At 36.4% G+C, this 25442-nt stretch overlaps 1 protein-coding gene across 1 annotated transcript; it reads right to left on the minus strand.

The window, feature by feature from the left end:
* Positions 1-17502: 17502 nt before the first annotated feature.
* On the minus strand, positions 17503-24177 carry LOC111625278 (noggin-2-like). Its single transcript, XM_023368385.1, has 3 exons — positions 24088-24177; positions 19378-20541; positions 17503-18673 (listed from the first exon to the last, which is right to left on the minus strand). Exon 2 carries the CDS (start codon positions 20359-20361, stop codon positions 19435-19437), a length of 927 nt encoding a protein of 308 aa, XP_023224153.1. The 5' UTR covers positions 20362-20541; positions 24088-24177; the 3' UTR covers positions 17503-18673; positions 19378-19434.
* Between the last annotated feature and the right edge of the window lie 1265 nt (positions 24178-25442).

A 25442-nucleotide genomic window follows, 5' to 3' on the forward strand; every position in this document is an offset into this window, starting at 1 on the left:
AGACATAGTAAATTTTAAATATTTCACTTCATCATAATATTTATATTTGTACTCGGAGCCTCTCAGAGGTTGAAAGAAACTGGGCCACTTAATTTGAGGCTTTCAGTATATTAAGAAAAAACAAAATAGCATTAAAAAAAATTGTATTGGTTATTTATTAAATAATAAAATTTTACAAGAAAATAAATATTTTTCTTGTAGTTACACAAGAACTATAATGGAATGAAGACATTTAGATTTGTCAAGGACCTAAGCTATAAACATGAGATTCTAAACCTTAATCTCAAGCATGAAGCTTTAAGCTGTAGTTTGTTTCACTTAGGTAAAACTGCAGCTCTGAATGAGGTGGTTGGGACCTTATCAGAGCTGTAGACCAGGGGTGTCCAACCTTTTTGTTTCTCTGGGCCACATTGGAAGATGTCATGGAGTTTTGGGCCACAAGTATATTATATATACTTGTGGCCCAATCTTTAAAGGATTAACATGACTAGATTATAGTAATAAGTTTTTGTGATAAAGATAATAGTAATAATCTTTATCACAAAAAAGGATATTTTAAAAAATTACTTCTACAGACGCTAGACGCTTTCAATTTTTACTTAGAAATAGATAAATTCAATTATTATAAAGACAAATAAAAATTTATTTNTTTAAATAAATAAATATACGTCGTTTGAAAATAATATTCAGTTTCGGAAAGGCATCGCAGAACGAAGTAAACGAAAACAGTAATATATGAAAGAGGAAAATAATCAGTTAGGCCATGCAAAAATGATTATAGTCAGCTTTAGTTCTAACTGCTGTCGCTAGACAAAAATAGTGTCAATAAAAATAGCAGTTATACAAGAAAGGAAGACGTACTGTGACTAAGTTTGTAATTATCGTGACACGTGTAAGTGGTAAAAAACTGTTCGAATTCCTGCCCCCGTCCAGTTCAGTAGCTTACTTTCGTTGCAATGACATATACATGTATATATATTATTATTATTTTTTAAAATTCGTTTCATAGTTTTTCTACGTGATGATGAATAAGTGAGCAAAATAAATATTTTATTTAATGTTTACGTATGAACAAATTGATATTTATAATTCCTAATTAAATATTTATCTTTAGAGAGTGATACCTGCAATTATATCGAGAGTGCAATATTTCATCCATTCCAGAATATCGAATATTTCATTCTTTTGCAATTGTTTGAGTTTTTCCACTAACACGTTCGAATGCTCCATAAATACATTTTGATCATCTTTCAGGTTCCAAACATGTGCATGTGGAGCTAAATATTTTCTTCTTCTTCTCCAATTATCGTCAGAACTTTATTTAATTAAATTTAGAAAAATGTAAATAACAAGTTTAAAAGAAATATCAAATAATGCATATTATGCGTTACCTGCAAATAAAACTGTTGTATCCGAAAACTGGCTTGAAGAAATCATATGTAGAATCCCTATTGATTAAACTGTTGCTTTTTAACACTTCCTACAAAACGTAATACTGTATATTTCCATTCGTAATGAATATATTACATAACTAGGCATGTTTGATTACCTTTGCAGATTCCGGATGTAAGAAAAAAATTAATTTATATCCAAATATGTTGAGGCAGGCAACTTTCTCGGTTGAATATAGCGTAGAGAGTCCAGTAAATACATTTAAAGCATCTGGAAAAATACAAAAAATATATATGTATTTATAAACAGTCAAATTGCCCAATAAAATATTATTTACGTACGTATCCCGATGTCTGAATTGTGGTATTGCTTGTCACGTTGAGAAAATACAATGTTCCACAAAATTGGTAAAAAGGATATAGACGGAAGATTCATTTTTAACTCCTGGCCGTTGACTTTATTTTCTGAAAAATTATTGTCTGTTATAAAAATTAATAAAAAGATTATAACGAGCAATTATTTATTGTGACATCGTCAGATAACGAGCAGCAATTTTTTAATCATATTTTTAATTTATTCAATTTAAAATATATGCTCTCGACTCAAATTAGTGGTTGCTTGTCCTGTACGTCATATTTTTCCTTTAACAACAGAGTAATACCCGTCATCTATCAAATACCTTTTAAAAAAAATTTGAATTGAAATAACATGTCTTCCGATTATCAAAAAAGGTTCGTATATAATTATTGAGGGCATTTTATATTTGTTAATGGAGAAAACGAGCTAAAAGGAAGAGAATGGTGACTGGTAACACCAGGGCCGGATGCAATAGGTGCGAGGCCCGAATAAATTTTTTTTGCGGGGCCTTTCAAACTCTGAATGACAAAATTAATTAACAGTTAGTTTACATATTGAAATATAGATTTTAAATATTTATTTAAAACAAAATCCGAAATCCAGTTATAAAATTCAAAAGTCATGCACCATAAGGTAGTCNAGTGACAAAACACCATTTTAAAGTGCATTTTTATTCGACTAATATATTTATAAATAATTTGTAGCCCAAAAAGCAGCCAATGCACCAAATGATATTTTTTATGCCAAACTAAAAAAAGGGTAGCCAACTTTGGTGCAAAGTAGCCAAATCATGCAATGCTGGAAGGAATATTAAATAAAGCAGGAGTTGACACTCAAAGAATTATCCCTTCCTCATTCACACTTTTCCAAGTATTTGAAAATATTTTCTTTCCACTCAAAAATAAAATATGTATAATGGTTTACGGCTTTGTAAACTTCTTTTTTTGAGTTTATGCCGTTGAAATAAGTAAATTTAATTTAATTTAAAAATTTATTGGTTTTGTTTACACGTTTATTGGGCCGCATGCGGCCTGTGGGCTGAACACCCCTGCCATAGACCAAGCCCGTAGGAGTAAAAATTCACAGGAACCAATGGTTTACTTGTGAGCCTTCGCAAGATATAATTTCTCCAAAATCAGCCTATGTGGAATTTTGAAAACCTTCAAAATGAAATAAAATTTAAAAGTGAAAAAATCTGGAACTGTTTCTTTAAACAATGCTAAAAATCAACTGTTTTCCACTTTATTAAAGACAGCCAAAAAAGCATGAGAAACTCCATTGCATTGACTTTCAGGATGCAATCAAAGTCAGGCTGCACACACCACTAAGCATATCGCACGTTTAACAAGCTGATTTTGGGGCTATATCTCGCAAGGAGTCACATGTCAGTTCTTTGACTTTTTTACTCCTACAGGCAAAGTCTACATTTCTGATGCAGTCCCAACTGCCTCATTCAGAGATGCAATTTTACCATTTAGATATGTAAATACAGTATATATATAAATTCTTCTTAGGAATGAATAATTTATAAAAAATGTTTCTAGGCACCTGTAAATGCAAAGTTCAGGAAAATGACTCTTCTAGTCTCTCCGATAGTGTTGCCACCTTTTCAAAATCGCCGACCTGGACGGCAGGTCAGGTTTGTCGAACAGAAGTTCCTGACGCACACATAATGTCATTTTACAATGCGAAGAATAACGTGCATGCCAGTTCTAAATCAGTTACAGTTAGGAACTAGGGACTTGCGTAGGAGTAACCTAAATTAAGAAAGAATGGGTACAGATGACTTAGCTCTATTGGATATTGGAGAGACGTGTACGATCGTACATGAAAAACAAAAAAGAAAGGTCGACAGGTTGTGCACCACACATTGGCATAAACAGACTAACTAACATGACAGAATTGCAGATGAGTTTCAATGAGTGTGAGTTCTTTTGCTGTTAAAATAGTGTAAATTTGTAAAAATATTTGCAAGAACTTTGTTTCATCGTAATTTCATAATTTCTACGAAATTCCCGGACAAAATTAATAGTTTATCTGGACCGTGAGTCAATTCTCGGACTGTCCGGGTGAAAACCGGACGGGTGGTAACACTACCTAGCAATATGTTTTACAATTAGATTGACGTTAGACATTGTAGAAACAAAAATCGAAATTAAAATTCATTTTGCTTCATAATGATTATGCTGTATATTGTAAGGCAACTTCCACTACTTTGTTAACAGACTTCCTCTTATTAAATATTGACATAAAGAATAACTTGTTCAGAACTGTTCTTAGGATGACATTCCTAATCTTTTCCTCAATTGTTACATGTGATGTGTTGTAAATTTATAACAGTTTATTTGCTTTACTTTCCAAACTAAAATAAACTAAATACAATCAAACCTCATTTTGGGGACCAAGAAAGTAGTATTGCTATACCAAAGTTATTGTTGTAGTGAGGTCTTAAAACTTAAAAACTGAGATCATTAAGAAAGTGAAGATTAGTTTAAATATTAATCACTACAATTTACAATTAATACTCTCTGAGTGGTTCTGAATTATTTATTAACCAGAAAATTGTATTATATTGTTTTGAACCTATGTTGTCTTAAAAAAATTTGTTATTTTGCTTTGACCCATTTTTTGCAAGCTGTGTTTTATAAATGCAAAATGAACTTCGTCAACAGCAGCTAGTTGTTTGTTTTCAATTCCAGTGACTGTGGTTGCCATGTGTTGAATTGTTTCCATTTGAGCAATAACTTCTAAGATACTGGGGAGTTCACATGGAACTGATTCTTCTTCCTCTTCCTCATCTTGGACATCAGTCCCTAACTCTACCAGAATTCCCTCATCAATGCAGTCTGTAAATAAATAGCGAGGTTGTGGCCAAAGTTTCCATCTCTAAGACGTAAACGTCAAATGTCGAGCACCGCTCACAAGATAACAGCACTCGATGTTCGACATTCACATTTTAGAGACGAAAACTTCAGCCGCAATCTCGCCAATATAGCTCTTCGTCAACATAAACACATTCTTCTGCCACAATGTCTACACTTGTAACATTGGATACAAGATATATTTTTGGATATTTTTTACTGATATACTTTTGGAGTAGTTCCTGGCGATCTCTACTTTATGACACCAAAAGCAGTCAACATCATCACAATTAGGTATCTTCAGCCATTTCCGAGAAAGATCCACGTTTCCATCTGCTACATTTAGCGTCGCCACCTTTTCAAAATCGCCGACCCGGACGGCAGGTGAGGTTTGTTCGAACAGAAGTTCCCAACGCACGCGCAATGTCATTTTGCAATGCAAAGAATAACATGAATTCCAGTTCTAAATCAGTTACAGTTAGGGACTAGGGAGACTTGGGTAGGAGTAATGTAAGTAACCTAAATTCCGAAAAACAACTATAGACGACTTAGCTGTATTGGATATCGGAGACGTGTACGAATACGAATCGTACAAGAAAAAGAAAAAAAAAAGGTCAACAGGTTGCACACGATATTCCCTATTCCCAGACGAAATAAATAGTTCACCTGGACAGTCCAGGAATCGACTCACCACTACTCTCCGACAGTCAATTCACGCTTATAGGATTCAACACTTTGGTTATATTTTTACTGTTGTTATTTATTGTTTTATTTAATGGTGAACATTGATGTCAATGCAAGGTTAATTGTAAAATATTTATTATAAAATGAATATACCTTTTCAAAAGAAATTTTTACACAATAATTTATATATCAATGCTTCTGTCCTGAATTCAAACTGAAAGTAAATGAAATATGTTTAATTAAAGGTCATTATATGAATTTATATATAAAAATGTTTAACACTTACCTTCATGGGATCTAGGATACAAATGATATAATGAGAAAATTGAAAAATAATAATCTTAGATTTCTGCTACATTTTATTAATTTTATTTTATTAATTTGGAACATTAAAGTTAACAAAGTAATTTAATTAATTAATAAAATGTTTTCAAATTAATTTTAAATTAGTTTTAATTTAAGCTAGATTAAGGTATAAATAATCCCCTAAAAAAGCATCCGTGGCTTCTCTGCAATACTACTGTACTGTACGTACGGAATTTTAACCGGCGAGTTCATTGGCCAAATAAATCAATGAGCACGTTATAACGAATGCATCGGTTGGATAGATCCATTCCGTTGCTGTATTATACTAGTGTTGCCAACTGGAGAAAATCTCAGTAAAAAATAGGGAAGACTTTCGGACGGGTGGCCACGTGGAGTTTTTCGGATTTTCTCCACATTTATAACGCCTGAATGGGGACCAGTTTCCCTTTTAAAAAACCTCCCGGAAGGCATTATTTCCCCCGCGCGCGTATGGCCATTCCATCTTATAGATGGAATGGCCGGCTAATCGGACGCATGCACCCATATTCTCGTTCTCGAAGTAAATAGCCTCTATGAGCGGCACACTCCGTATTAAGCATTGTATGAAAGAAAGATACTCGGGCAAAACGACAATAATTTGAGTGAGTGTTTTACTACAATTCAAAATTACGTGGGAAAATTATTTTTTATAGTCTGTCTTAGCGAGATCATTTGTTGTATAATTCGTTGCATTCTGCTTTGCGAATAAAATGAGTGTTCTCGACACAGTAAATTATAGTTTACGCGTGTATTTTGAGTCTTGCGATCCTTATTTTCGGCCAATTTACGGGTCTGAAGCAGACACGTAAATTGGCCGAAAACGTTTATTCTGAAATTAAACTTATTGCTGGAAGGTACGAAAGGTATCTTTTTGATCTTATTATCAAATCTCAGATTATTTTTAAAAAGAGTTTTCTGAGTTGGTTACTTTTGTGCTACTTTTTAAAAAATTACTAGAAAAGCTAAAAACATCTGGCAACTTGAAAGCAAATCCGATTTTGTACAATGGTTTCAAGTACAGTGGCTAGAAAATATAGTGTCGAAATCGAGCTTATTTTCTGTCCCTATATTGGAGGTTGCCGCAAGAGGCGCTGCTGTCAATCGTTGTGCTACACTGGCTGTATCATCCTATGTTTATATTGGTTTTAAGTGGGATTTTTAAGCATAGTAAATGTGCTGTAGCCAAGTAAAAGAATTTAGATCGATAATAAATCATATCACTAGCAATCAATTATTATATAGTATTACTTTATTAACATTTATGAAGGAATTCATTTTATTAAAGCTAATTAAGATTCTTATTAAATCAAATAGCCTACACTGTATTGTCTATTTTTACATTACAGCTGTTGAGTGCTGTACAAACAAGTATTATTTAGAGTACAAGAGTAATCTACTCTTGTTATTACCTTATTAACAACAAGGTTTATTCATATTTACTAAAAAAATACAGAATTTATCATATTTTTAATAATAAAATGTAAGTTTTATATGGCTTTGTGAACCTCTTCCACTGTGAGGGCCTAAAATAGAATTTATTAAGCAAATGCCATCAGTTACATAATACTGTATACTGTTCACAGTATTATGTGACATAGTATAAAGCAATATTAAAATTACAATTAAATTCTACACAGTATATAAAATATAAAGGCAGAATGTTACTTTATTGTCCCAATATAAAATTACAAAATTAAGTATGTACAAATAAACGATTATTAGTCTACTGCCAAGTACCCATGCATATACACTTTATATTTGAAAAATCTCTCTTAAAAAATTACAGATTAATATGCATGTAGATTTCTCACCCTTTTCGACAAAAATAAAAGAATTAAAAATTACAGTAGAGTAATATCTATAAATTAGAAATACACGAGTCAGTAAAGTTTCTGTTCAGCCATTTCCTACGGATTTATTCGCTTTACAAACACAAATTTAATCGCTTTCGATGTTCTTGTAAGAAAGGATATCACGTAGCCAAAGCGAAAGTAGCACTACGATTGACATCAGCGCCACCTTATCTGTGATGTCACTAACCTCGATGTATGGACCGAACGGTTATAATGGAGGAATATAAGCGCTTTCGACACTATATTTTCTAGCCACTGTAGTTTCAAGGTCGCGTATCACGTGATAAAACGCACGTTTGCTCTGCCCCTTCGCCATGTTTGTGGCCTAGCTTCCGCTAGCTTAGTTGTACATGGTTTGTTCTTTGAAAGGTTGGCGGCGCTTTTTTCCAATTCAAACTTATTAGAACTGCAGTATTTTTATATATTTTTTAAAAACTCTTTCCGTCCTATGGGACTAAGAGGGCCTCTTATAGCGAGCCCATTATGGGTTTGGCCAGGCCCTCAATGGGGCAGCCGGGTGGTGACGAACGGGGCTCGACATATACGGACGGACCACCCCCGAAAAATTCCTGGAGATTTTCGAACCCGTGTCCCACAGAGAGGTAGGCTGCCACCTCGACCGCTCCTCAATCCGGCCGTCAGTATTTTTATATTATGGACAAAGTTAAAAAAGATGCTTATTTAGCAGGCTACTCTCGCAGTCTGACAGGACAAGATGAAGAGAAAGTTTCATTAGGTCAAGGTGTCGATCCATACGTGAAGCTGCAGAGTCGGTAAAAAAAAAAGTAAATATTCGGCAAAATTAAATACTAAGGCATTTTATGGGTGGCAGAGACGCTCGTAGGGAGTTAGACCCTACTCTGAACTCCGAAAGGAGCCCGGGCATTTACCCAAATACTTTTACAGTTAGTATTTTTAATATTTAACTTACATTAATATTTATTTATATTAAAAAAATCAATATAAATTAATTTTTAACAAATATTTAATAAGAGGAGAAAGGGGGCGATAACTTTCTACATCTACGTGTCTTTATTCTACAGCTTTTGCACTTCAATTTCACCTTTCCAGAAAAGTTAGTCCAAGTAAAACGTGCCCGATCTGGTTACTTCAGCCCCTTGTTCAGAAAAGAAAAATATACAGAAAATAGAGCGGGGAAAGGAAAGGAACGAATCAATAATAATCAAATTCAATCGGGTCAAAATAATTTAACTACTAAACACAAATACTAGAAAGAAAACTATTGATACATATTTAATAAATTAGATTGTCGCATTTTGTGTTTAAGATAAATGAATTATAACAAAACACAAATACATTTTTAAAAAATTAATAAATATAAAATAAATTTTCTTTCATTTGAATAAAAAAAAACTAAATTAAATTTAAAACGCCGGAGTCGGAGTGGACACATTTTTCCCGACTCCGACTCCACGGCCCCGATACGAAGCCAGCATTCGTTGTACATCGAGAATTGTGGCCTAAAATAGAATTAGGTGACATCATAAACTATTTGGTTTTGACCACAAATTACTACACCGTTTTACGAACGAAAGCTTACAAATCTTTAGAGGGCCATAACTATCTTACGAGTGGCTGCGTTTCTCTCCATTACGCGCTCTTTCGTAACGCTTCCTATACGCATTTACGCATTTGGGTGGTGGCCACTCTCGTACCTCACGTATAACGTTGGCGCACAGTCTGGGAATGACTCAAAATAAAGAATGTTTTCCTTTGGGGTTAAAAAATTTTTTCAATAATATATTATTGTTAAAAAAGAACTTATCATTATGGTACGTTATATATAAATAATACATAAGAATGTCGGGAACAACTTGAAGGTACTATATAATGATTATTTGTTATTAATTAGACGCCGGATGGCTCGAGAGGTTAAGATGGCAGCCNAATAAAAAAAAACTAAATTAAATTTAAAACGCCGGAGTCGGAGTGGACACATTTTTCCCGACTCCGACTCCACGGCCCCGATACGAAGCCAGCATTCGTTGTACATCGAGAATTGTGGCCTAAAATAGAATTAGGTGACATCATAAACTATTTGGTTTTGACCACAAATTACTACACCGTTTTACGAACGAAAGCTTACAAATCTTTAGAGGGCCATAACTATCTTACGAGTGGCTGCGTTTCTCTCCATTACGCGCTCTTTCGTAACGCTTCCTATACGCATTTACGCATTTGGGTGGTGGCCACTCTCGTACCTCACGTATAACGTTGGCGCACAGTCTGGGAATGACTCAAAATAAAGAATGTTTTCCTTTGGGGTTAAAAAATTTTTTCAATAATATATTATTGTTAAAAAAGAACTTATCATTATGGTACGTTATATATAAATAATACATAAGAATGTCGGGAACAACTTGAAGGTACTATATAATGATTATTTGTTATTAATTAGACGCCGGATGGCTCGAGAGGTTAAGATGGCAGCCTACGGCTCTGGGGGATCCGGGTTAGAATCCGAACGGGTGGAAAAATCCCCAGAAAATTTTTCGGGGTGGTCCGTTCGGATATGTCGGGCCCCGTCCCTCACCGCCCGGCCGCCCCATTGCGGGCCTGCTAAGAGAGGCGCTCTTAGAGGTGAGTAAAGGAGTATAGCCACTAAACTCGATACGAACCGCCATGTATCGACAAAGGCCCTCTCAGTGCCCGCGGGGCGGAAAAAGTTTTTTAAAAAATTGTTATTAATACGAAAAATCATTGTAAAAAGTAACATCTTAAAGAAAAGTTAATGTCGCTCACCAAAATAACCTAACTTAGCTATTTGGGAACGAACAACGGAAATCGTCGATTTATATCTTTAAAAATACACACACACTTTTATGTAAATTAGACCGGAAGGACAATCGGTTCAAAATTTATTTTTAATTCATCGTCCGCTAAGCGATTATCTTCGCTTAACGCTTTAATATTAACTCTACCGTATATTTATTACAAGCCGAGACTAAAATTATTTAACTTTATTTTGTCGGTATTAACAAAAGGATTTGCGGTTAATGTCCAGATACGTGGACCGTCATGGCGGCACTTCCTGTTTCAGCCTCGAAACCAGACGGTTTGCAGACGTGTCACGTGACGCACCGACGCACGTTCTAACCTAACCTAACCTATTCTAATAAATTAGCATAATTATTACCAATTATATTATTAGAATAGGTTAGGTTAGGTTAGAACGTGCGTCCCCACTGTGTCCTTTTCTTTGCTGGGATCAGCGATGAGGCGCCATGACAGCCGCCGACACTACCGCGGCGCAGCAGCTGCCGACGCACGTTCTAACCTAACCTAACCTAACCTAACCTATTCTAATAAATTAGCATAATTATTACCAATTATATTATTAGAATAGGTTAGGTTAGGTTAGAACGTGCGTCCCTACTGTTTCCTTTTGTTTGCTGGAATCAGCGATGAGGCGCCATGACAGCCGCCGCCGTTCGCTCGCGTCGTCACGTGACACGTCGTCTGCAAATCGTCTGGTTTCGAGGCTGAAACAGGAAGTGCCGCCATGACGGTCCACGTATCTGGACATTAACCGGATTTGCGCCAGTGTCGTAATCGTTTATCGATAACTACTAATCAAATGTTATCGCTTACCCGACAAACTCTTCTATCGATATTCGCTTCGTCCGTATCGAAATTTTTCTGCTCGATTTTCGAGAGCCACGCAAATTACCTTCGCGGCCAAAGCTCCTCGGTTCGGAGTCCTTAATGATAAATTATGCCGGGAATTTTAAACACTGACGTACCTTTGTCGGCGAGTGAACTAGCGTTACACTCGATTACTCGACCACTCGCCGTGGTGGTATTCGTCACGAATAAACGATACGAGAACTCCGGCTAAGGCGCGCGTAAACACAAATAAAACGTAAACAAATCGCAAAGATGGCGCCGGACAATTGCTCGCGCTCGTAACGTCACTGGTGATGTCGACTAGAAACTTCTCTATATAAGTAGCGGCACGAATCCTTACGAGATCAGTGATTGATTAATTAAGCTAACTGCGCTTGTTGATCTACCGCGTGTCCACGGTTCACGTAATACTTACGTGTATTTCATTTTCAATAAATATACTTTTATAAATTTCTTTAATAGGATCGTTTAAAAATATTCTGCGGGATTTCGTTCAAAAATGCATGACGGTACCGCAGAATGCGGGATAGTTGGCAACACTAATTATAACGAAACGAATAATTACATTCTCACAAAATTTATATGACAATAAAGTACTTTCTTTTTTTTGTTTTTTTGTAAATTTTTTCTGAAACGCGATAATTCATAATTCAAAAATAAATAAATAAGAATAATATTTTCAAGAAAACTCAACAAATTTTGGGCCACTGCTCTGGGGCATTGGGGAATAAATCTGAACGAATCAAAATCCCAGGAACTTTTCGGGACACGTCTGTCGCGTAATACGTAGGATCTTGTCGTGCCTCGGCCACCTCGAAAATACGCTCCCTTACTCAATTGTTGATTTTAGAACACTATTTAAATTCGATAAATGGCCAATATTAAATGGCATTTTAACCTTCCGTTCTGGTGGATCCGGAATTACATTCATATATTCAAATTTCCAAGCATTTATATATAGGAAAAATTTTTTATTTTTATTTTTCTATGTTTCCGGGTGCCCGGAGTCAAAAAACTGTGAAAATCTCGAGAGATTATTTTTTGACCGATTGCCATACTTTTCCTCTCTTATATATAACAGCCGGAAAAGTAAAAGTAGAGGTTGGGTAAAGGCACCAGAACGTAAGAGCGAAGCGTAAGCGCGTCGGCACTAGACAACAAATGCATTGTAACAAAAACAATCGCTGTAACAATACCTGTAGTTTTATTTTTATTGTTAAAAAATAAATTTTTTTTAATTTTAAAATAAAAACTTTTAGTTAAAAATCGAAAAAAGATCTACCAACGACAGTCGCGTAACTTTCTCGGCTGTTATGAATTTTTATTTTAAAAAAATAACTTTTATATTATTAAGTATAAAATAAAATTGTTTGTGGCGCTATCTATTATCATATTTTTTATAAAACGTTTTTATATTTTTAATTACTATAAAATGGCAAAAAGCTTAATTTTGAGAGTAGGGGCGAGTTTTATAAAAGAGTGTAATTGTTAATAACGAATAAAATCGTCATTAAGTTCTACTCCTCTCCACATACACCAGCTCCCTCTATCTCCCACCTTCTCGCCTTTAACCACCAAAATTTAATAGTATCGTGTTAATTAAAAGTGAAGCGATTGTGTATAATGATACACCGTTTGACTGTAAAGTATGTTTGATTGAACGAACAAATACAAAGAACAGTCGACTGGCGCAAGCCTTTTGCACTAGTTTGCGACACGGCCAAACACCGCGCGGGACGATCCGACGTCCCCCGACAGTTGAGAATAACAATACAAAATTCACATTCCACAACAGATCGATTCCCTTAATACATAAATCTCCCCGAAAATTTTCGAAAAAAAGCACGGCAGATTTTAAGTCTCAAACGGGGTGAACCAAATGAAGTTCATACTGGGAGGGACAATTCGAACAAAGGAAAGAACTTCAATAGACGTCCGTTTTACGCAATTTATACATTTTATTATTCATAAAGTGACAATAGTGATAAAGATTTCCAGGGTTTTTTAAACTCTTTCCGCACTAAGAGGGACTCTTTAAATTAAGCAAGTCCTTTATGGTTCGGGCCGGGCCCACAATGGGATGGCCGGGTGGTGAGAGACGGGTCCCGCATACCCGAACGGACCATCCCCGAAATTTCCTGGAATTTTCCTGGAATTTTTCCGGGTCCCCCAGAGCGGTAGGCTGCCACCTCGACCGATCGGCCGTCCGAGATTGCGAGGGTGGTTGAGTTTTGAGAGTAAAATTTCCATAAGAATTTACGTAATTTACGGACAGCCCCTAAATAGTTATAATAATGTTTAGGACAGTGCACATTTTACATTCATTTGACGTCATTTTTTACGATTACTCGTCGTAAGACTAAAGATATTACGTCAAAATTGATGTAAAAACGTGCACCGTACCAACCAATCGACGGAGAAGGCCACAAATCGCATTGTTTGTGGCGCCATCTAGCTTGGTTGACAAATATCATACCGTGAGAATTTTCTAATAATCAATGTACTGTTTGACTACAAAATACTAGCGAAAATAATAACAATTCTTTAAGCAGTGTTCTATCGATAGGGATGATCCGATACTCGGGCTCATAAGTATACGATTAAAGTATTCGGGCGTAGGAAAGCTTGATTAAATTCAATTAATATTATCAATTATGTGTGGGTTTAAGTAACCAAATGGATAATTTAAACATCCACTCTTTTATACTTACATTTTCTTAGTCACGAGAGAATTTAGCACCGCGCTTTAGAAGAATTGGGCGAGTTTTGCCAGCAATTAATAATCCCGAGTATTGATAATATTATAATTTAATTGTAAATAAAGCAAAGCTTTATATTTTTTCTTGTTTTAGAATAAAAGTTTGCTTTATTTAGATCCTTTTTTTTTTTTGGTTCTTAATTAAATTAAAGGATCTCCTCCCTCGCTCCACGAAATTTCATTTTTGATGTTTTGAAATGGCCAGGTGAAATTTTCCGGGTTTTCTCGACGTTTTTAACACCTAAATAAGGGCCGTAGAAGGCCTTCCCGGGAGACACCCCCTCGGGCAAATCGCCCACGTGTGGTGTTGCCGTATACAAACAATCCAATCCTGGAGGAAAACCGTGCCGTACTTTGTACAGATTGTACTTTGTATTAACATCCTTTAGTCGATCATAAAAATTGTTCCTTAATTGTTGTTTAGATCTAGATACTGGCATAGAACACCGAATGCTAAATATTACCTTCTTAAATTTATACGAGGCGACCCAAAAGTCGGTTTATCTAGTATATTAAACTTGTAAAGTATGGTAAACCGGCGATCTACGTTAGACTCGTTACGGCTGTAAGCTATAATACTGTAAAAGGCCCCTTCTACCGAATAATAATAAATTTAAAAAATGTCGGGCCCTAAGTTATACGTTGGCAGCGAGAGACGTAAATCGATTTAAGTAGCTGTTAATAAATAAATAAATAAAATAGGGCCCCACCTCGGTTGATAATTCTTAGTAAATATTTACACTTTGCGTGGTGTAATTCGATCGATTGACTCGGAAAGAAATTTCTATTAATATTCCGCCGCTAAATCTTTATCGGGCCTGTTTTCAATCTCGTGTTTCTATTTTAGTTTGGTAGAAAAAAAAATACTTGGAATGACATATTTTATTATCTTATTTACAAGCCGAAATGTCAATCAGACCGATATAAAAATGCCGCCGTATATTATTAATTTGCAAACATCCATCGCCAATGTCGGGGTGTATTAATTTGCAGCGTTGGAGGGTGATGTACGTGCGCGCGTGTTGGGCGTCACGTGACGTCGGTGACGTCGCGTTAAACGATTCTCAATGATGCCATTCACATTACGAAAAATATTCCTAGAAATATGTTTCGGTGACGTCATATCGATGTCACACCCTGGACGGCCGATGACGCGTATGTAAGCTAATATCGACTCTTATATTAAAAGCGAGGTGTGTCGTGACGTCAAGGAATTACTATCCTATCAAATGACAGTTGTGTCTCGAGCAGGTGGTAGATGTAACGTTCTGGGTCATTTGTAAAAGGCTTCCAGATCCCGGATGTGTCGGAGTTGGGTTCAGGGTTAAGAGCCATATTTTTCCATTCTCGGTTTATTTATTTACTTATTTTTCCCCGGTACATTAAATTATTTAAATTGGAAAATACGCGCGACCATGGAAAAAAAGAAAGCGGTCGTGGCGCGCTTGGCAACAATCGAAACCCGGTCGATTAAATAAATATTTAACGTTTAAATTTTGAGGGTGTAAGGTGGCCCAAAAGTCGGTTACCCGCCCTTTTTGCAGTGGCGGAAGTGTGTCAAAGGGTCGTCATTTACGTATCCACCGATTTTGCAGTAAACTATTCGAATAAGACGGCAATTTATTACTTTAGTTAACCGACTTTTGGCTGGCTTTATAATGCTCAGTTTGGCGATTTTTTTTTTAAAATAAGGACTGTAAAAGCGTAAAACTTTATAACACCTTTACGCATTATTTATAAAGGCATAACGGCGGTATTAAACGGTAAAAAATACCAATATACCTTTTATTCCGGCAATTTGAAAGACGTTCCAAAATACTTTTACTAAAACGGGAAGAGGAAAGAGGAAAAGATTTTTCAGTCTGTTTTGACGTAGAAGCGAATGTACCGTAGGTAAAAGGATAATATATGGCATTTGTTTTTCATTAATATTTGTTCCGTCGCGGCATTCTATCAATTCCTCGATGGCGATACGTTGTTTTTGCTGTCGTTTATCAGATTTTTGCGCAACTCTTATACTCTTAACTCCATAACACTAACGTTTACACGCTCACGCGCTATTACAAAGTATATTAATTATTTTAGTTTTATTCCATGTTAATTTTGCCAGTACGCCTTTTAACGTACGGTACTCGAAGACACGTGGGTCTTGGAGTACGCGTTCCTAGAGGTGGCCATCCGCAGTTTGGGATACAGAGTGCGTATTATAAAATGCGACCCGGCCATTTGTGGTTTACAATATTTGAAATAAGCGGATAAATAGATCGCTCTCTTGGTCACATTTTTTTACTTCAATTATAAATCTCGATAAAAGCTGTACGAAATATTCTTACATAGGCTACGTCATTAGGCAAGGTTTAAACTTTAAAAAAATAAGTTAAAAACTATGTAATTATTAAAATTGTGTAAATTATGGCGAAAAATAGTGACAGATGTCCACCCAAACTCGTTTGTTGGCAGGAATGAAAGGAAACGCCCTTTTTAAAGAATCGATTGTATATACACATTTTCGTATATTTGTAAGATAAATTTACTTATCGTTATTTCGTAAAGTCACCAAAAATACTACTTTAATTAGCGTAATTGATACGGAATTTTCTTGAACCCGCCGATTTCTACTCCGCCATTACCAGTACTCGAAATTCCGCAGTTTAGACGGAAGAGCGCGTAAATGATAAATAAATTTAAAATTTCGTTAAATTTTACATTTATTTCGTTTCGAACTTGGCATAAACGACTTCCGCCATTTCCACTCGGCGACCAGCAGTCTCTGCTGCTACTTCCCAGTAAGAAGATATTCCAGATGGTGTTCGGGGGCAAAAAAGCTCCACTTTTTACCCCTCGTCATTATAACTTTCTCAGAAATCACATACCGTAATATTGTGACGCCGTAAACGTCAAATATGTGTGACGTAACGGTGAATCATCTTACGGTCATTTTTTTAAAAATATTTCGTTTTATTTAAAAATAACGTCACTGATTATTGACGTTACCGAATTTTTTTTTCGGATTATTAAAGGAAAATAATATTAAATGTAAAATACTTTGCCACGTAAAGGGTGGCCCAAAAGTCGGTTAACGATTTTCCAGGCAGGCTGGAGAAACGAAACGTAAAGTATTTTAGAACAAAGCGTTTTTTATCCTTTACGGACGGGTACCGACTCGGTACCATCGCTTACTAAATAAGAATTAATTTAGTCTTTAGGACGGTCAGTCGACTTCTGGGCCGTCCCGTATTAATAATAATTGGACTTTTCGTATACAAAAAATTGAATTTCTGGTTTATAGCAAGGAATTTGTCTTGTCGTCGTTAAACGACGTTTAAACGGTATTTTAAGTTTAATAATTGTCGACGTTAAGGATAATCCGAAATGTCTGGTGGCTAATTTGAAATTTGCAAAGTTATCAAAATAAAAGAGACAACGAGGGAGGAGTATCTAAACAGCGAACTCGTCCTTGAACTGCCCTTTTCATCGCTCGTAACACAATGACCCGCTAGACGAATATTATAAAAGAAAAGATTTAAAGTTTTATATATTGGAAACAAATGGAAAGTTAATTATTTTTAATGGGTCGATCGGCCCGAAAGAAGAAAAAGATTGGTCGGTTGGTCGTAGATATTTATTTTTCACAGATATATTTACACTTATAGTCTACAATTTTTGCAACATAACTCAATACTGTATCAAACGTACAACATAAAAAATATTGTTCGGTAGCGCACACATCTATACAGTTTAAAGAAATATATATTTACAGTTATTCTATATACAGTTCCATGGGTAATGCTATAATCGTACACTAGATTATATTCTGTTTGATATTAAATAGTTTTAAGCCGTAAGCGGTCTATAATTTCCACTGTATATTAATAAGTGTTATTTGGATATATGAGGTTTATTGCTTTCTTTTCTTCTTTCCAGTTACTTCTAATTACTAAATATATTACACCAAAAAGAAATGTTAACGAAAATTACAGTCGTATCGCATTTCTTAATTTCGTTCGATGTAATTATTATACCAGAAGCGAATGGCCACGGTGTTTTGGCATTGGGTAAAGAAATCGGACCATTTATTTTAGCAAAATAAATAAGGAGCTAACGGGTGATTAGCATTTTGTAAATCACAATTAACCGATCATAACAGAAGCCAATCACACCGGTAGATCGACGGCTACTCCTTTGACTAGTATATATTTAAAGACGATATATTCAAACAGATGTTATTGGAAAATATATTAATTGCATTTTTTTAAACCTATGTTCGTTGGTTGGCGATGAAATCTTTACATATAATTTGCATATGTAAATACAGTTTTTTTAAACTATATTTTGGCACATTAATCAAAGTCGTTTATAGGAATATAATTTTTTTTTCGCTTTTTTTCTTTGTACTAAAGGTTATACAAATAATGACAAATATTTACCACAGCTTTGGATTACAATTGAAAATATAAATAAAAAATCATTCGTTTTGTTTTTTCTTTTTTAAATTATTCTGGATTTTATACCAGGTTATAATTAAAACAGATATATACATACACGGGTAACGAATTGTACAGTAACTGGTCTACTCGTTTTACTCGGCAGATGGCATGCCCTTCCTATAAGGAGGTTTGGCCAATTGTCGACGTCACACGTCGTAAGCTTCTCCTTTCAGGATATACATCTATAGATGGTCGTATCCCTTTTCTAATTACTTTGTCATCGATAAAGGAATGATTGTTTTCGAGCTCTCACTCTTTCGTTTTATTTCTTTCTTTTTTATTTTTTTGCTGTAAGACAAAGAATTTTTTAAAACGTATAATTAAATAGGTTTATCAATACGAAAAGATAAGAGAGAGAAAATATCAGTATTGGATTTAGCATAAAAAAAACAATAATTACAGGTAACAGATGCCGACCGAAACTACCCTCGATAAGGTAAGAAAGAATATATATAAATCGCCTGGGGCAAATTCTTCGCTGACCTTGTTATACGTAACTAAGAGACTCTTACAAAAGCATAATCAAACGGGGATCAATTAAATAAATACGTATTTCCTTTCGGGGAATCTATTTCTAGCCTTTTTCTTTTTAAATGGAGAAAACCAAACCAACCAGGTTAATGCCGATATTATTAATTAACGCCGTATCGCCGTCGACTAGATACAGGTGGTAAGAACGGAATGCCGAATTAATTAACTAATTACGCCATCCTAATGAACGTATTTAAATATTTATGCTCGACCGATAAAAAATCAATTGGGAAAAATATATTTACGAATACGGATAAAAATGGAGGAGATGTACGCTTTTCTTCATTGCGTTAGACGTGAGTGATGAAAGCCGAACAATGATATGATCGATGTACTGACTGGACTGTTTAAGGAATCGATAATTCAAAGAATATAGGCCTATATAGTTAAAAAGAGCGAAAGCAACAGATGAAAGTGCGGATTTATCGCCATTTAAAACAATGTACTTAGCGCGGACTTACCTTCCAATTTGGAAATCCAAATGAAACACTTATAGGTGTTTGGTGTTTTCGTATTTACTAACAACTGCAGCTGCATTCGGTGATGATGGGATATCGAACGGGAATCCACTTGCACAACTTCTTTTGATTCCAGTTTTGGCAATGCCATCTCAATACGAGTTTGTTAACGGACTTTCGAGGCTTGCAACTCATGCCACGTGGAAACGAGCAAGAGCCCATGTTGGTACAACTTCCCTCGCGGATCCAACGCGGCCAAAATCGAACACCTAAATCCTTCCAACGATATGTAACGGGGCAATACGTGTAAGCCCAGAGAAGCTGCTTAAACTTTCTTCTCATCTTCTTTCCCACTTTCATCCTCACTCTACTCCCGTCGGGGAACTGTATATTGTGCAGTCTCAGGTGACGTATCTCGTTGGGCATATTGCCTGCGGGCACCAGTCGCCCCTTCTTATTCCTGCGATAGCCCAGTTCCGTAGTTCCGTTGGGATGCAGGAGATTCTCCACCGGCCTCTGCTCGCTCATGAATTTGGGGTCGTAATTTCTACCCATTTTGTCTCTCAGGGCTTTGACGTTGACCTCTTCGGGTTTCGGATCGTAGATTTTGTCCGGCGGTTCTATCAAATCCATAACTGGCAAGTCGTGAGACGGGGATGGTCTTATGCCAACCTGCAGCCGACCGTACCTCGGCGGTGTGGGCAGGGCTGCGACGAGCGACACCGCCGCCAGTAACCATACCGCCGCCGTTCCTCTTTCGTGCATCGATATGGTGAGGACGTCAGACACTGTGGTGAGTGTGGTACGTGTGCTGTGATGAGACTGGCCGAGTTTAGCTCGAACTCGGCGTGTGAGAGCGCTGGCGTAGCACCTCCCAAACACTCTACCGACTTGTGAGCCTGTAGATAGAGAGAGTAAGAGCGAGAGAGAGAGGAGGGGACACAAATGCTCCCCTCCCAGTCTAGACGCCGCCGATCCTCCGAGCATTCACCAACGTCGCTCACGTGAATGGAGCCAGGTAGTCCCGATGATTTGCACGTGTTGACAGAAGCTTAAAGGTAACATAAAAGATGCAGCTCCCAAATGAAATGGCTCGATTTTTCGAAACACGCTGATAAAAATGTCACCTATATCTTGCATTTCGCCCTTTCTCTTACAATATCTAAGCTGCAAATATAAAAGATTTATTAATAAAATTTCTTTTATAATAAAAAAGTCACATTTTAAGCATTCAATTCGCACGTTGGCCGCGAGAATTTTATCGTCATCGATAGCCTTTTTTGTGTGCAACAAAAAGTAAAAATAAACCGAATTCGTTTAGAAGAGCGTTAGAAAAATGGACGGGAGCTCCATTAACCGGGTTTTTCTACCTGGAAAACTACTTATTTTAATTTATGCCCCGGGGCATAGCCGATTTTTTAAATGATCTACAAACTCACTCTTAACAGGTTATCGTTCATCGTCTTTTCGAATAACTTGTTGACACAGTTGCCAACAAGGATGGCATCGATTTTTTTCTATTAACGCTGGGTGCCCCGTAAAAATATCAACCGGGGAGGGCGTTCGTTTAATATATCGCTCGGCACCGGAATATCCGGCTGGTAGGGCCTATCTCGCGCAGCACGGGAGTATTTTTCTGCGTAAGAATTGTCAACAAGTTTGTTTATGGGATACGAAATCCATTAGAGTCGTATCTCGTGTTTCCAAACGAGTCGTCGGTGTCTCCAGTTATATATCAATATGACATAACGTTCGACACTCCGAGCTGGGAATTAATGCTTTGGCCGGCGTGGCAAATATTCTATAGGGATCCGCCATTTATTGTAATAAAATATAACTTTTATAGCATTCGGCTCTATAATATTTTAATTGGTTTTTTTTAACGGGGGTGGTTTAGATGGAAATTTTAATAATTCTCCTATCGAGATAAGTTTAAGTATTTTTTAAAATATAATTTAATTTTTTTATAATAAGTTTATGGAATATCGGATACAATAACAATTTATTGTACTGTTTACAATTAAAGATTAGATAAATGTCGGTAATATACGAGGTAAAAAATAGAATAAAATAAATTGAATGGGACGAGATTACGATAAAGACTTTTATCTGATGCGGCGGAGAGTTTTTATTCTTAAAATTGAAAGTTTAAAAGTCGTTTTTCCATTAAAATTTTAAATTATATCCGTCGAGCCACGGACGGAGGAAGGGTCGAGCCTCTTTTCCTTTCTCTCTCTTATTTAATTTATAGTTTTTCTAGTTAATTTATCGATGCAGATAGCCGGAATCGTTGTATAAAACTTTTAAATGAACCTATTTTGCTTAACTTAATTACACGAAAAAATAGAGAAATCCATTAACTTTGTAATATTACTCTGGCGCGATAATTTATTATTTTCGGTAGGGAAAAAAAGGTAATGGGGAAAAGAAGGAAAACAAAAAAAAAAAATAAGCTATTAAAAGTCTAAATTAAAAGGCAAAAGAGATAAATGAACAATTTCATTTCAATTTAGAATAATTAATGAAGAAGTTAATGAAGTTTTCATCGATTTTAGAAAATCGTCTTACGGACATTTTTCTTCTTCTTCCTCCTTATTCTTCCCTTACATTTATACGCTTTATTTCTTTAAATAAATAAAATAAGATTTTACACTAACGATTCGTTTTTGGCCCGAAAATAAATGCGTCCACACCTATTTTTAGGGTCAGGTCTATCACACTTTAGGTCAAGTAACTCGAGTTACTAAATATTTCGTCACTGACGTGTACCAACTAAGAAAAATACGTATTATATTACTTATTTTTGTTTGTCCTCCTACTCTTTTTCTCGTATTGTTGTTATTAAAGACACGTAAACTATCCAAATCGCGCGTGAAAATCCCAGCAATTTGGCGCATAAAATGCCAGCATCCATGCGTATCGTTCTTGTAAATTTTTCAAATAATAATAATAATATTATTATTTTTCGGGAATAATTTTTCCGACGTTTGGTTTATTTATTTATTTGCGCAAATTCGCCATCTCCGGCGGGTATAATGCAATATTCGAGCCACTCGACTCCGTGACTCAGGAACCACCTATAGAAACATACTAATAATGTGTACGGAAATAAACGAGAAGGTCGCGGAGTCACGAGACAGGTTCTTCCATGACGTCACCTTTATTACTATCAACAAACCCTTTTTTTCTGCCCCCTTCTTCTGGCGTTAGCGGAGAACGATATTTAACACGGGAGGGGGGAGATTAAGTTTTATTCCGATCAATCAGCCCAATAAGTAGGCAGGCGCAATTAACCGAGTCGAACGTCGTTCTACTTATGGGTATTATGACAAAGTACGCGAGGTCGCTCCGAGCAAATAGAAGTTAGTTCGATGGAATCCATCCGTGTAATGAGAACCATCTCGCGGTGTTTTGTGAAGTGCCACTCACACCTTATCGCGTCACTCGATCTCTCATTACGTCAAGCGACTATTTCCCACTGCAGTGACACATGCCGGGTACATTAAAGAGGCCTTGAACGATGAATTTTAAGGTTCCTACTTCTTTTTTTCTACGCCGTTTCTCTCCCTTTTTTTAAATTCGGGACGGCTTCTGTGCCGACTATTGTCGTTAAGAGTGGTTTAAATACATTATATAGATATGGATACGTGGAACCACACGCGTGTGGGCGAATTCGTTCGGATATCGCTGCCTACTTTCGACTGGCTAATTTCATTTTTGATACGGTGGGATTTAAATTAACCATAAGATATAGGATTTAAATTATCTAATTAATTATTTTTTTTAATCAAATCGAGCGGCTGTGTTTAAATTACTTAATTTTCACAGCGCGGGGGTGATCAAAAGTCAGTTATTTCCGAGTACAATCGTGGCATTTGGTTACAGAATACGGTTAATGCGTAGAATTATTTGCTCGGATAAACCATTATTCTTAGTTGCGCGGTGCGAGGGATGCAGAAACCAAAACATCTGTTACGCTAGAAACTTTAGAAAGATATTTCTCTTTATAAATTGTCATCGTTCGACCTTTGATACGAGAATTTAAAGGATAAATGCTCGTTTAATTCGTTATAAAGGACATCCGATACGGATGATAAATTAGCGGGCGCAAAAAAGGCGATAGATTCTTAATGAACGTAATGGTAGTTTAGCAAAGAATTTTGCACTTTGGAAAATGTAACTTAGGTGTTTTTTGCGCGAATATTAGAGAAGACCGCGTCGTGCACGCGTATAATAGAGAAGGGAAGAAAAAAAACACGATTGTGGTCCACGACCCCGACATTACTTCGCGCCTCAAACAATCCGCGTACCTCAACACTGCCAGGTTGCATTGCCCACCTTTGGCGCCAGCCTCGCTTTCGGCACCCGTCACACTCGGAAATTTCCCACGCAGATACTCGGATGACAAACTTCTTCAAAAAGGAGAAGGAAAAAGAAAAAAAACGAAAAAATAATAATATCCTCTTAGAATGAAGAGTTGGTGAACCACAATGACAATGATTTACTAGGTGATACGAGGCCGGGAGGCTGAATGCCCTTCGACCTCTAGTGACTGGATGATCAGAGAATGCCGGCTGTCAGACCCTCCCACCCCACCCAGAGAGACATGACTAGCTGGCGCCAAACAATCAGACACAACAGACAGGTCACCCCGTCTCTCTCCCGTGATCTATGATGTAATTAAATGTCAGCAATCTTTGGCGTCAAACCTACCTGTAGGTTCCCCAATAGGCCTTGGCGGCGCGGCGCCCCCTTAACCTCGTACCTGAATCGTAGCCTTCGGGTTATCATTACAAGTTGGTCCGGTCTTCGTACGGCCGGCTGATTTATAATATCTGCTAAGTTTATCTGCCACGAAGCATCCTTAACTTTATTTTACTGTGAGCTGGCGGCCCGTAATAGCTCCATCTTGCGCATTTCCCTCTTATCTCCCCACCCATCTTCCAAACCGTGCGAGATTTGCATACTTTCTGGCCGCATTAAACGTCGGAAACGGCACTTAATCCAAACCCGTTTACAACGTTTTCTTTCTCTTTCTTAATCTCCGCCGATGCAAAATGCTTAATTTCGATATCGTCCGACGATTAATTCTCATTTATTCCATAAATTTTCACCTTTTTAAAATGGGAGCGGCGCCGAACTTTCTCCATTATCCCGCGTAAAGCGCTAAGCGCCGTAAACGAAAGTATCTAGACGGGGTGCTAAATCAATGCCCCGAGCGTATTTTGATGATATAGCATTAAATTCTTACGCCCCGGGCATCGGTTTAGATAGCTCCGACATTGCTATTCCATACGTGTGCTGGAGAAATTCGAGTCGTTCGTCTAATTCGTTAAATTTCTAAACACTCTCCCCGTAAATATTCTATAGTTTAACAAGAATTTTAACCCATCCGATAATATGTATAAATTATATAAGCGCGTAAACTGTTTAATTAACTATAAGTTAATTACATGTTGTTAAAAATTGATTTTTTCCGAAAAATTAAAATATTTCGAATATAAAGTTAGCATTCCTCTGTATTAATTTTCGCGTTAAAAGGCCAATTCTCAATCGTAAATGTGGCCGTGTTAGTTAATAACGGACTCTTTTTTCGCGTAACGTTAATTTAACGCTAGCTGCCATTGTCGTTAATAATAGCCCGGTGAGTACGCCAAGAAAGTCCATTATGTTTTATTCTATCTTTTCGAAAATGGCGGTTAACTGCCATCTTATATCGCAAACACGCAAAACTAATGGTAATGTTACGGGAACGAGTCGCTTATTTCTCTTTTATTTTTGTTACAATTCTCGGTTGCAAATGGAAACTTTACGTACAAACTTGTTAAGTTTCCGACATTTTACGGCAGAAAAGGAAGATAGTTCGGTGTCGTCGAGACGACGACCTTTAAATAATCTCGAATAGGACAATATTTTGTGCGTAAGAAGGTAAATAAACACGTATTCCGCCTTTAAATGTCCACCTAATATATTCTTTAAACCTTCCCTTCGTACTTTGATGTACGACTTATTAAATCGTTGACTAATTTTTAATTTAATTTTATTCTCGTTTACGTTACTACCGAAAT

Source organism: Centruroides sculpturatus, unplaced genomic scaffold, assembly GCF_000671375.1.
Source record: "Centruroides sculpturatus isolate CEXI.00-Female unplaced genomic scaffold, Cexi_2.0 scaffold221, whole genome shotgun sequence".
Lineage (NCBI taxonomy): Eukaryota > Metazoa > Arthropoda > Arachnida > Scorpiones > Buthidae > Centruroides > Centruroides sculpturatus.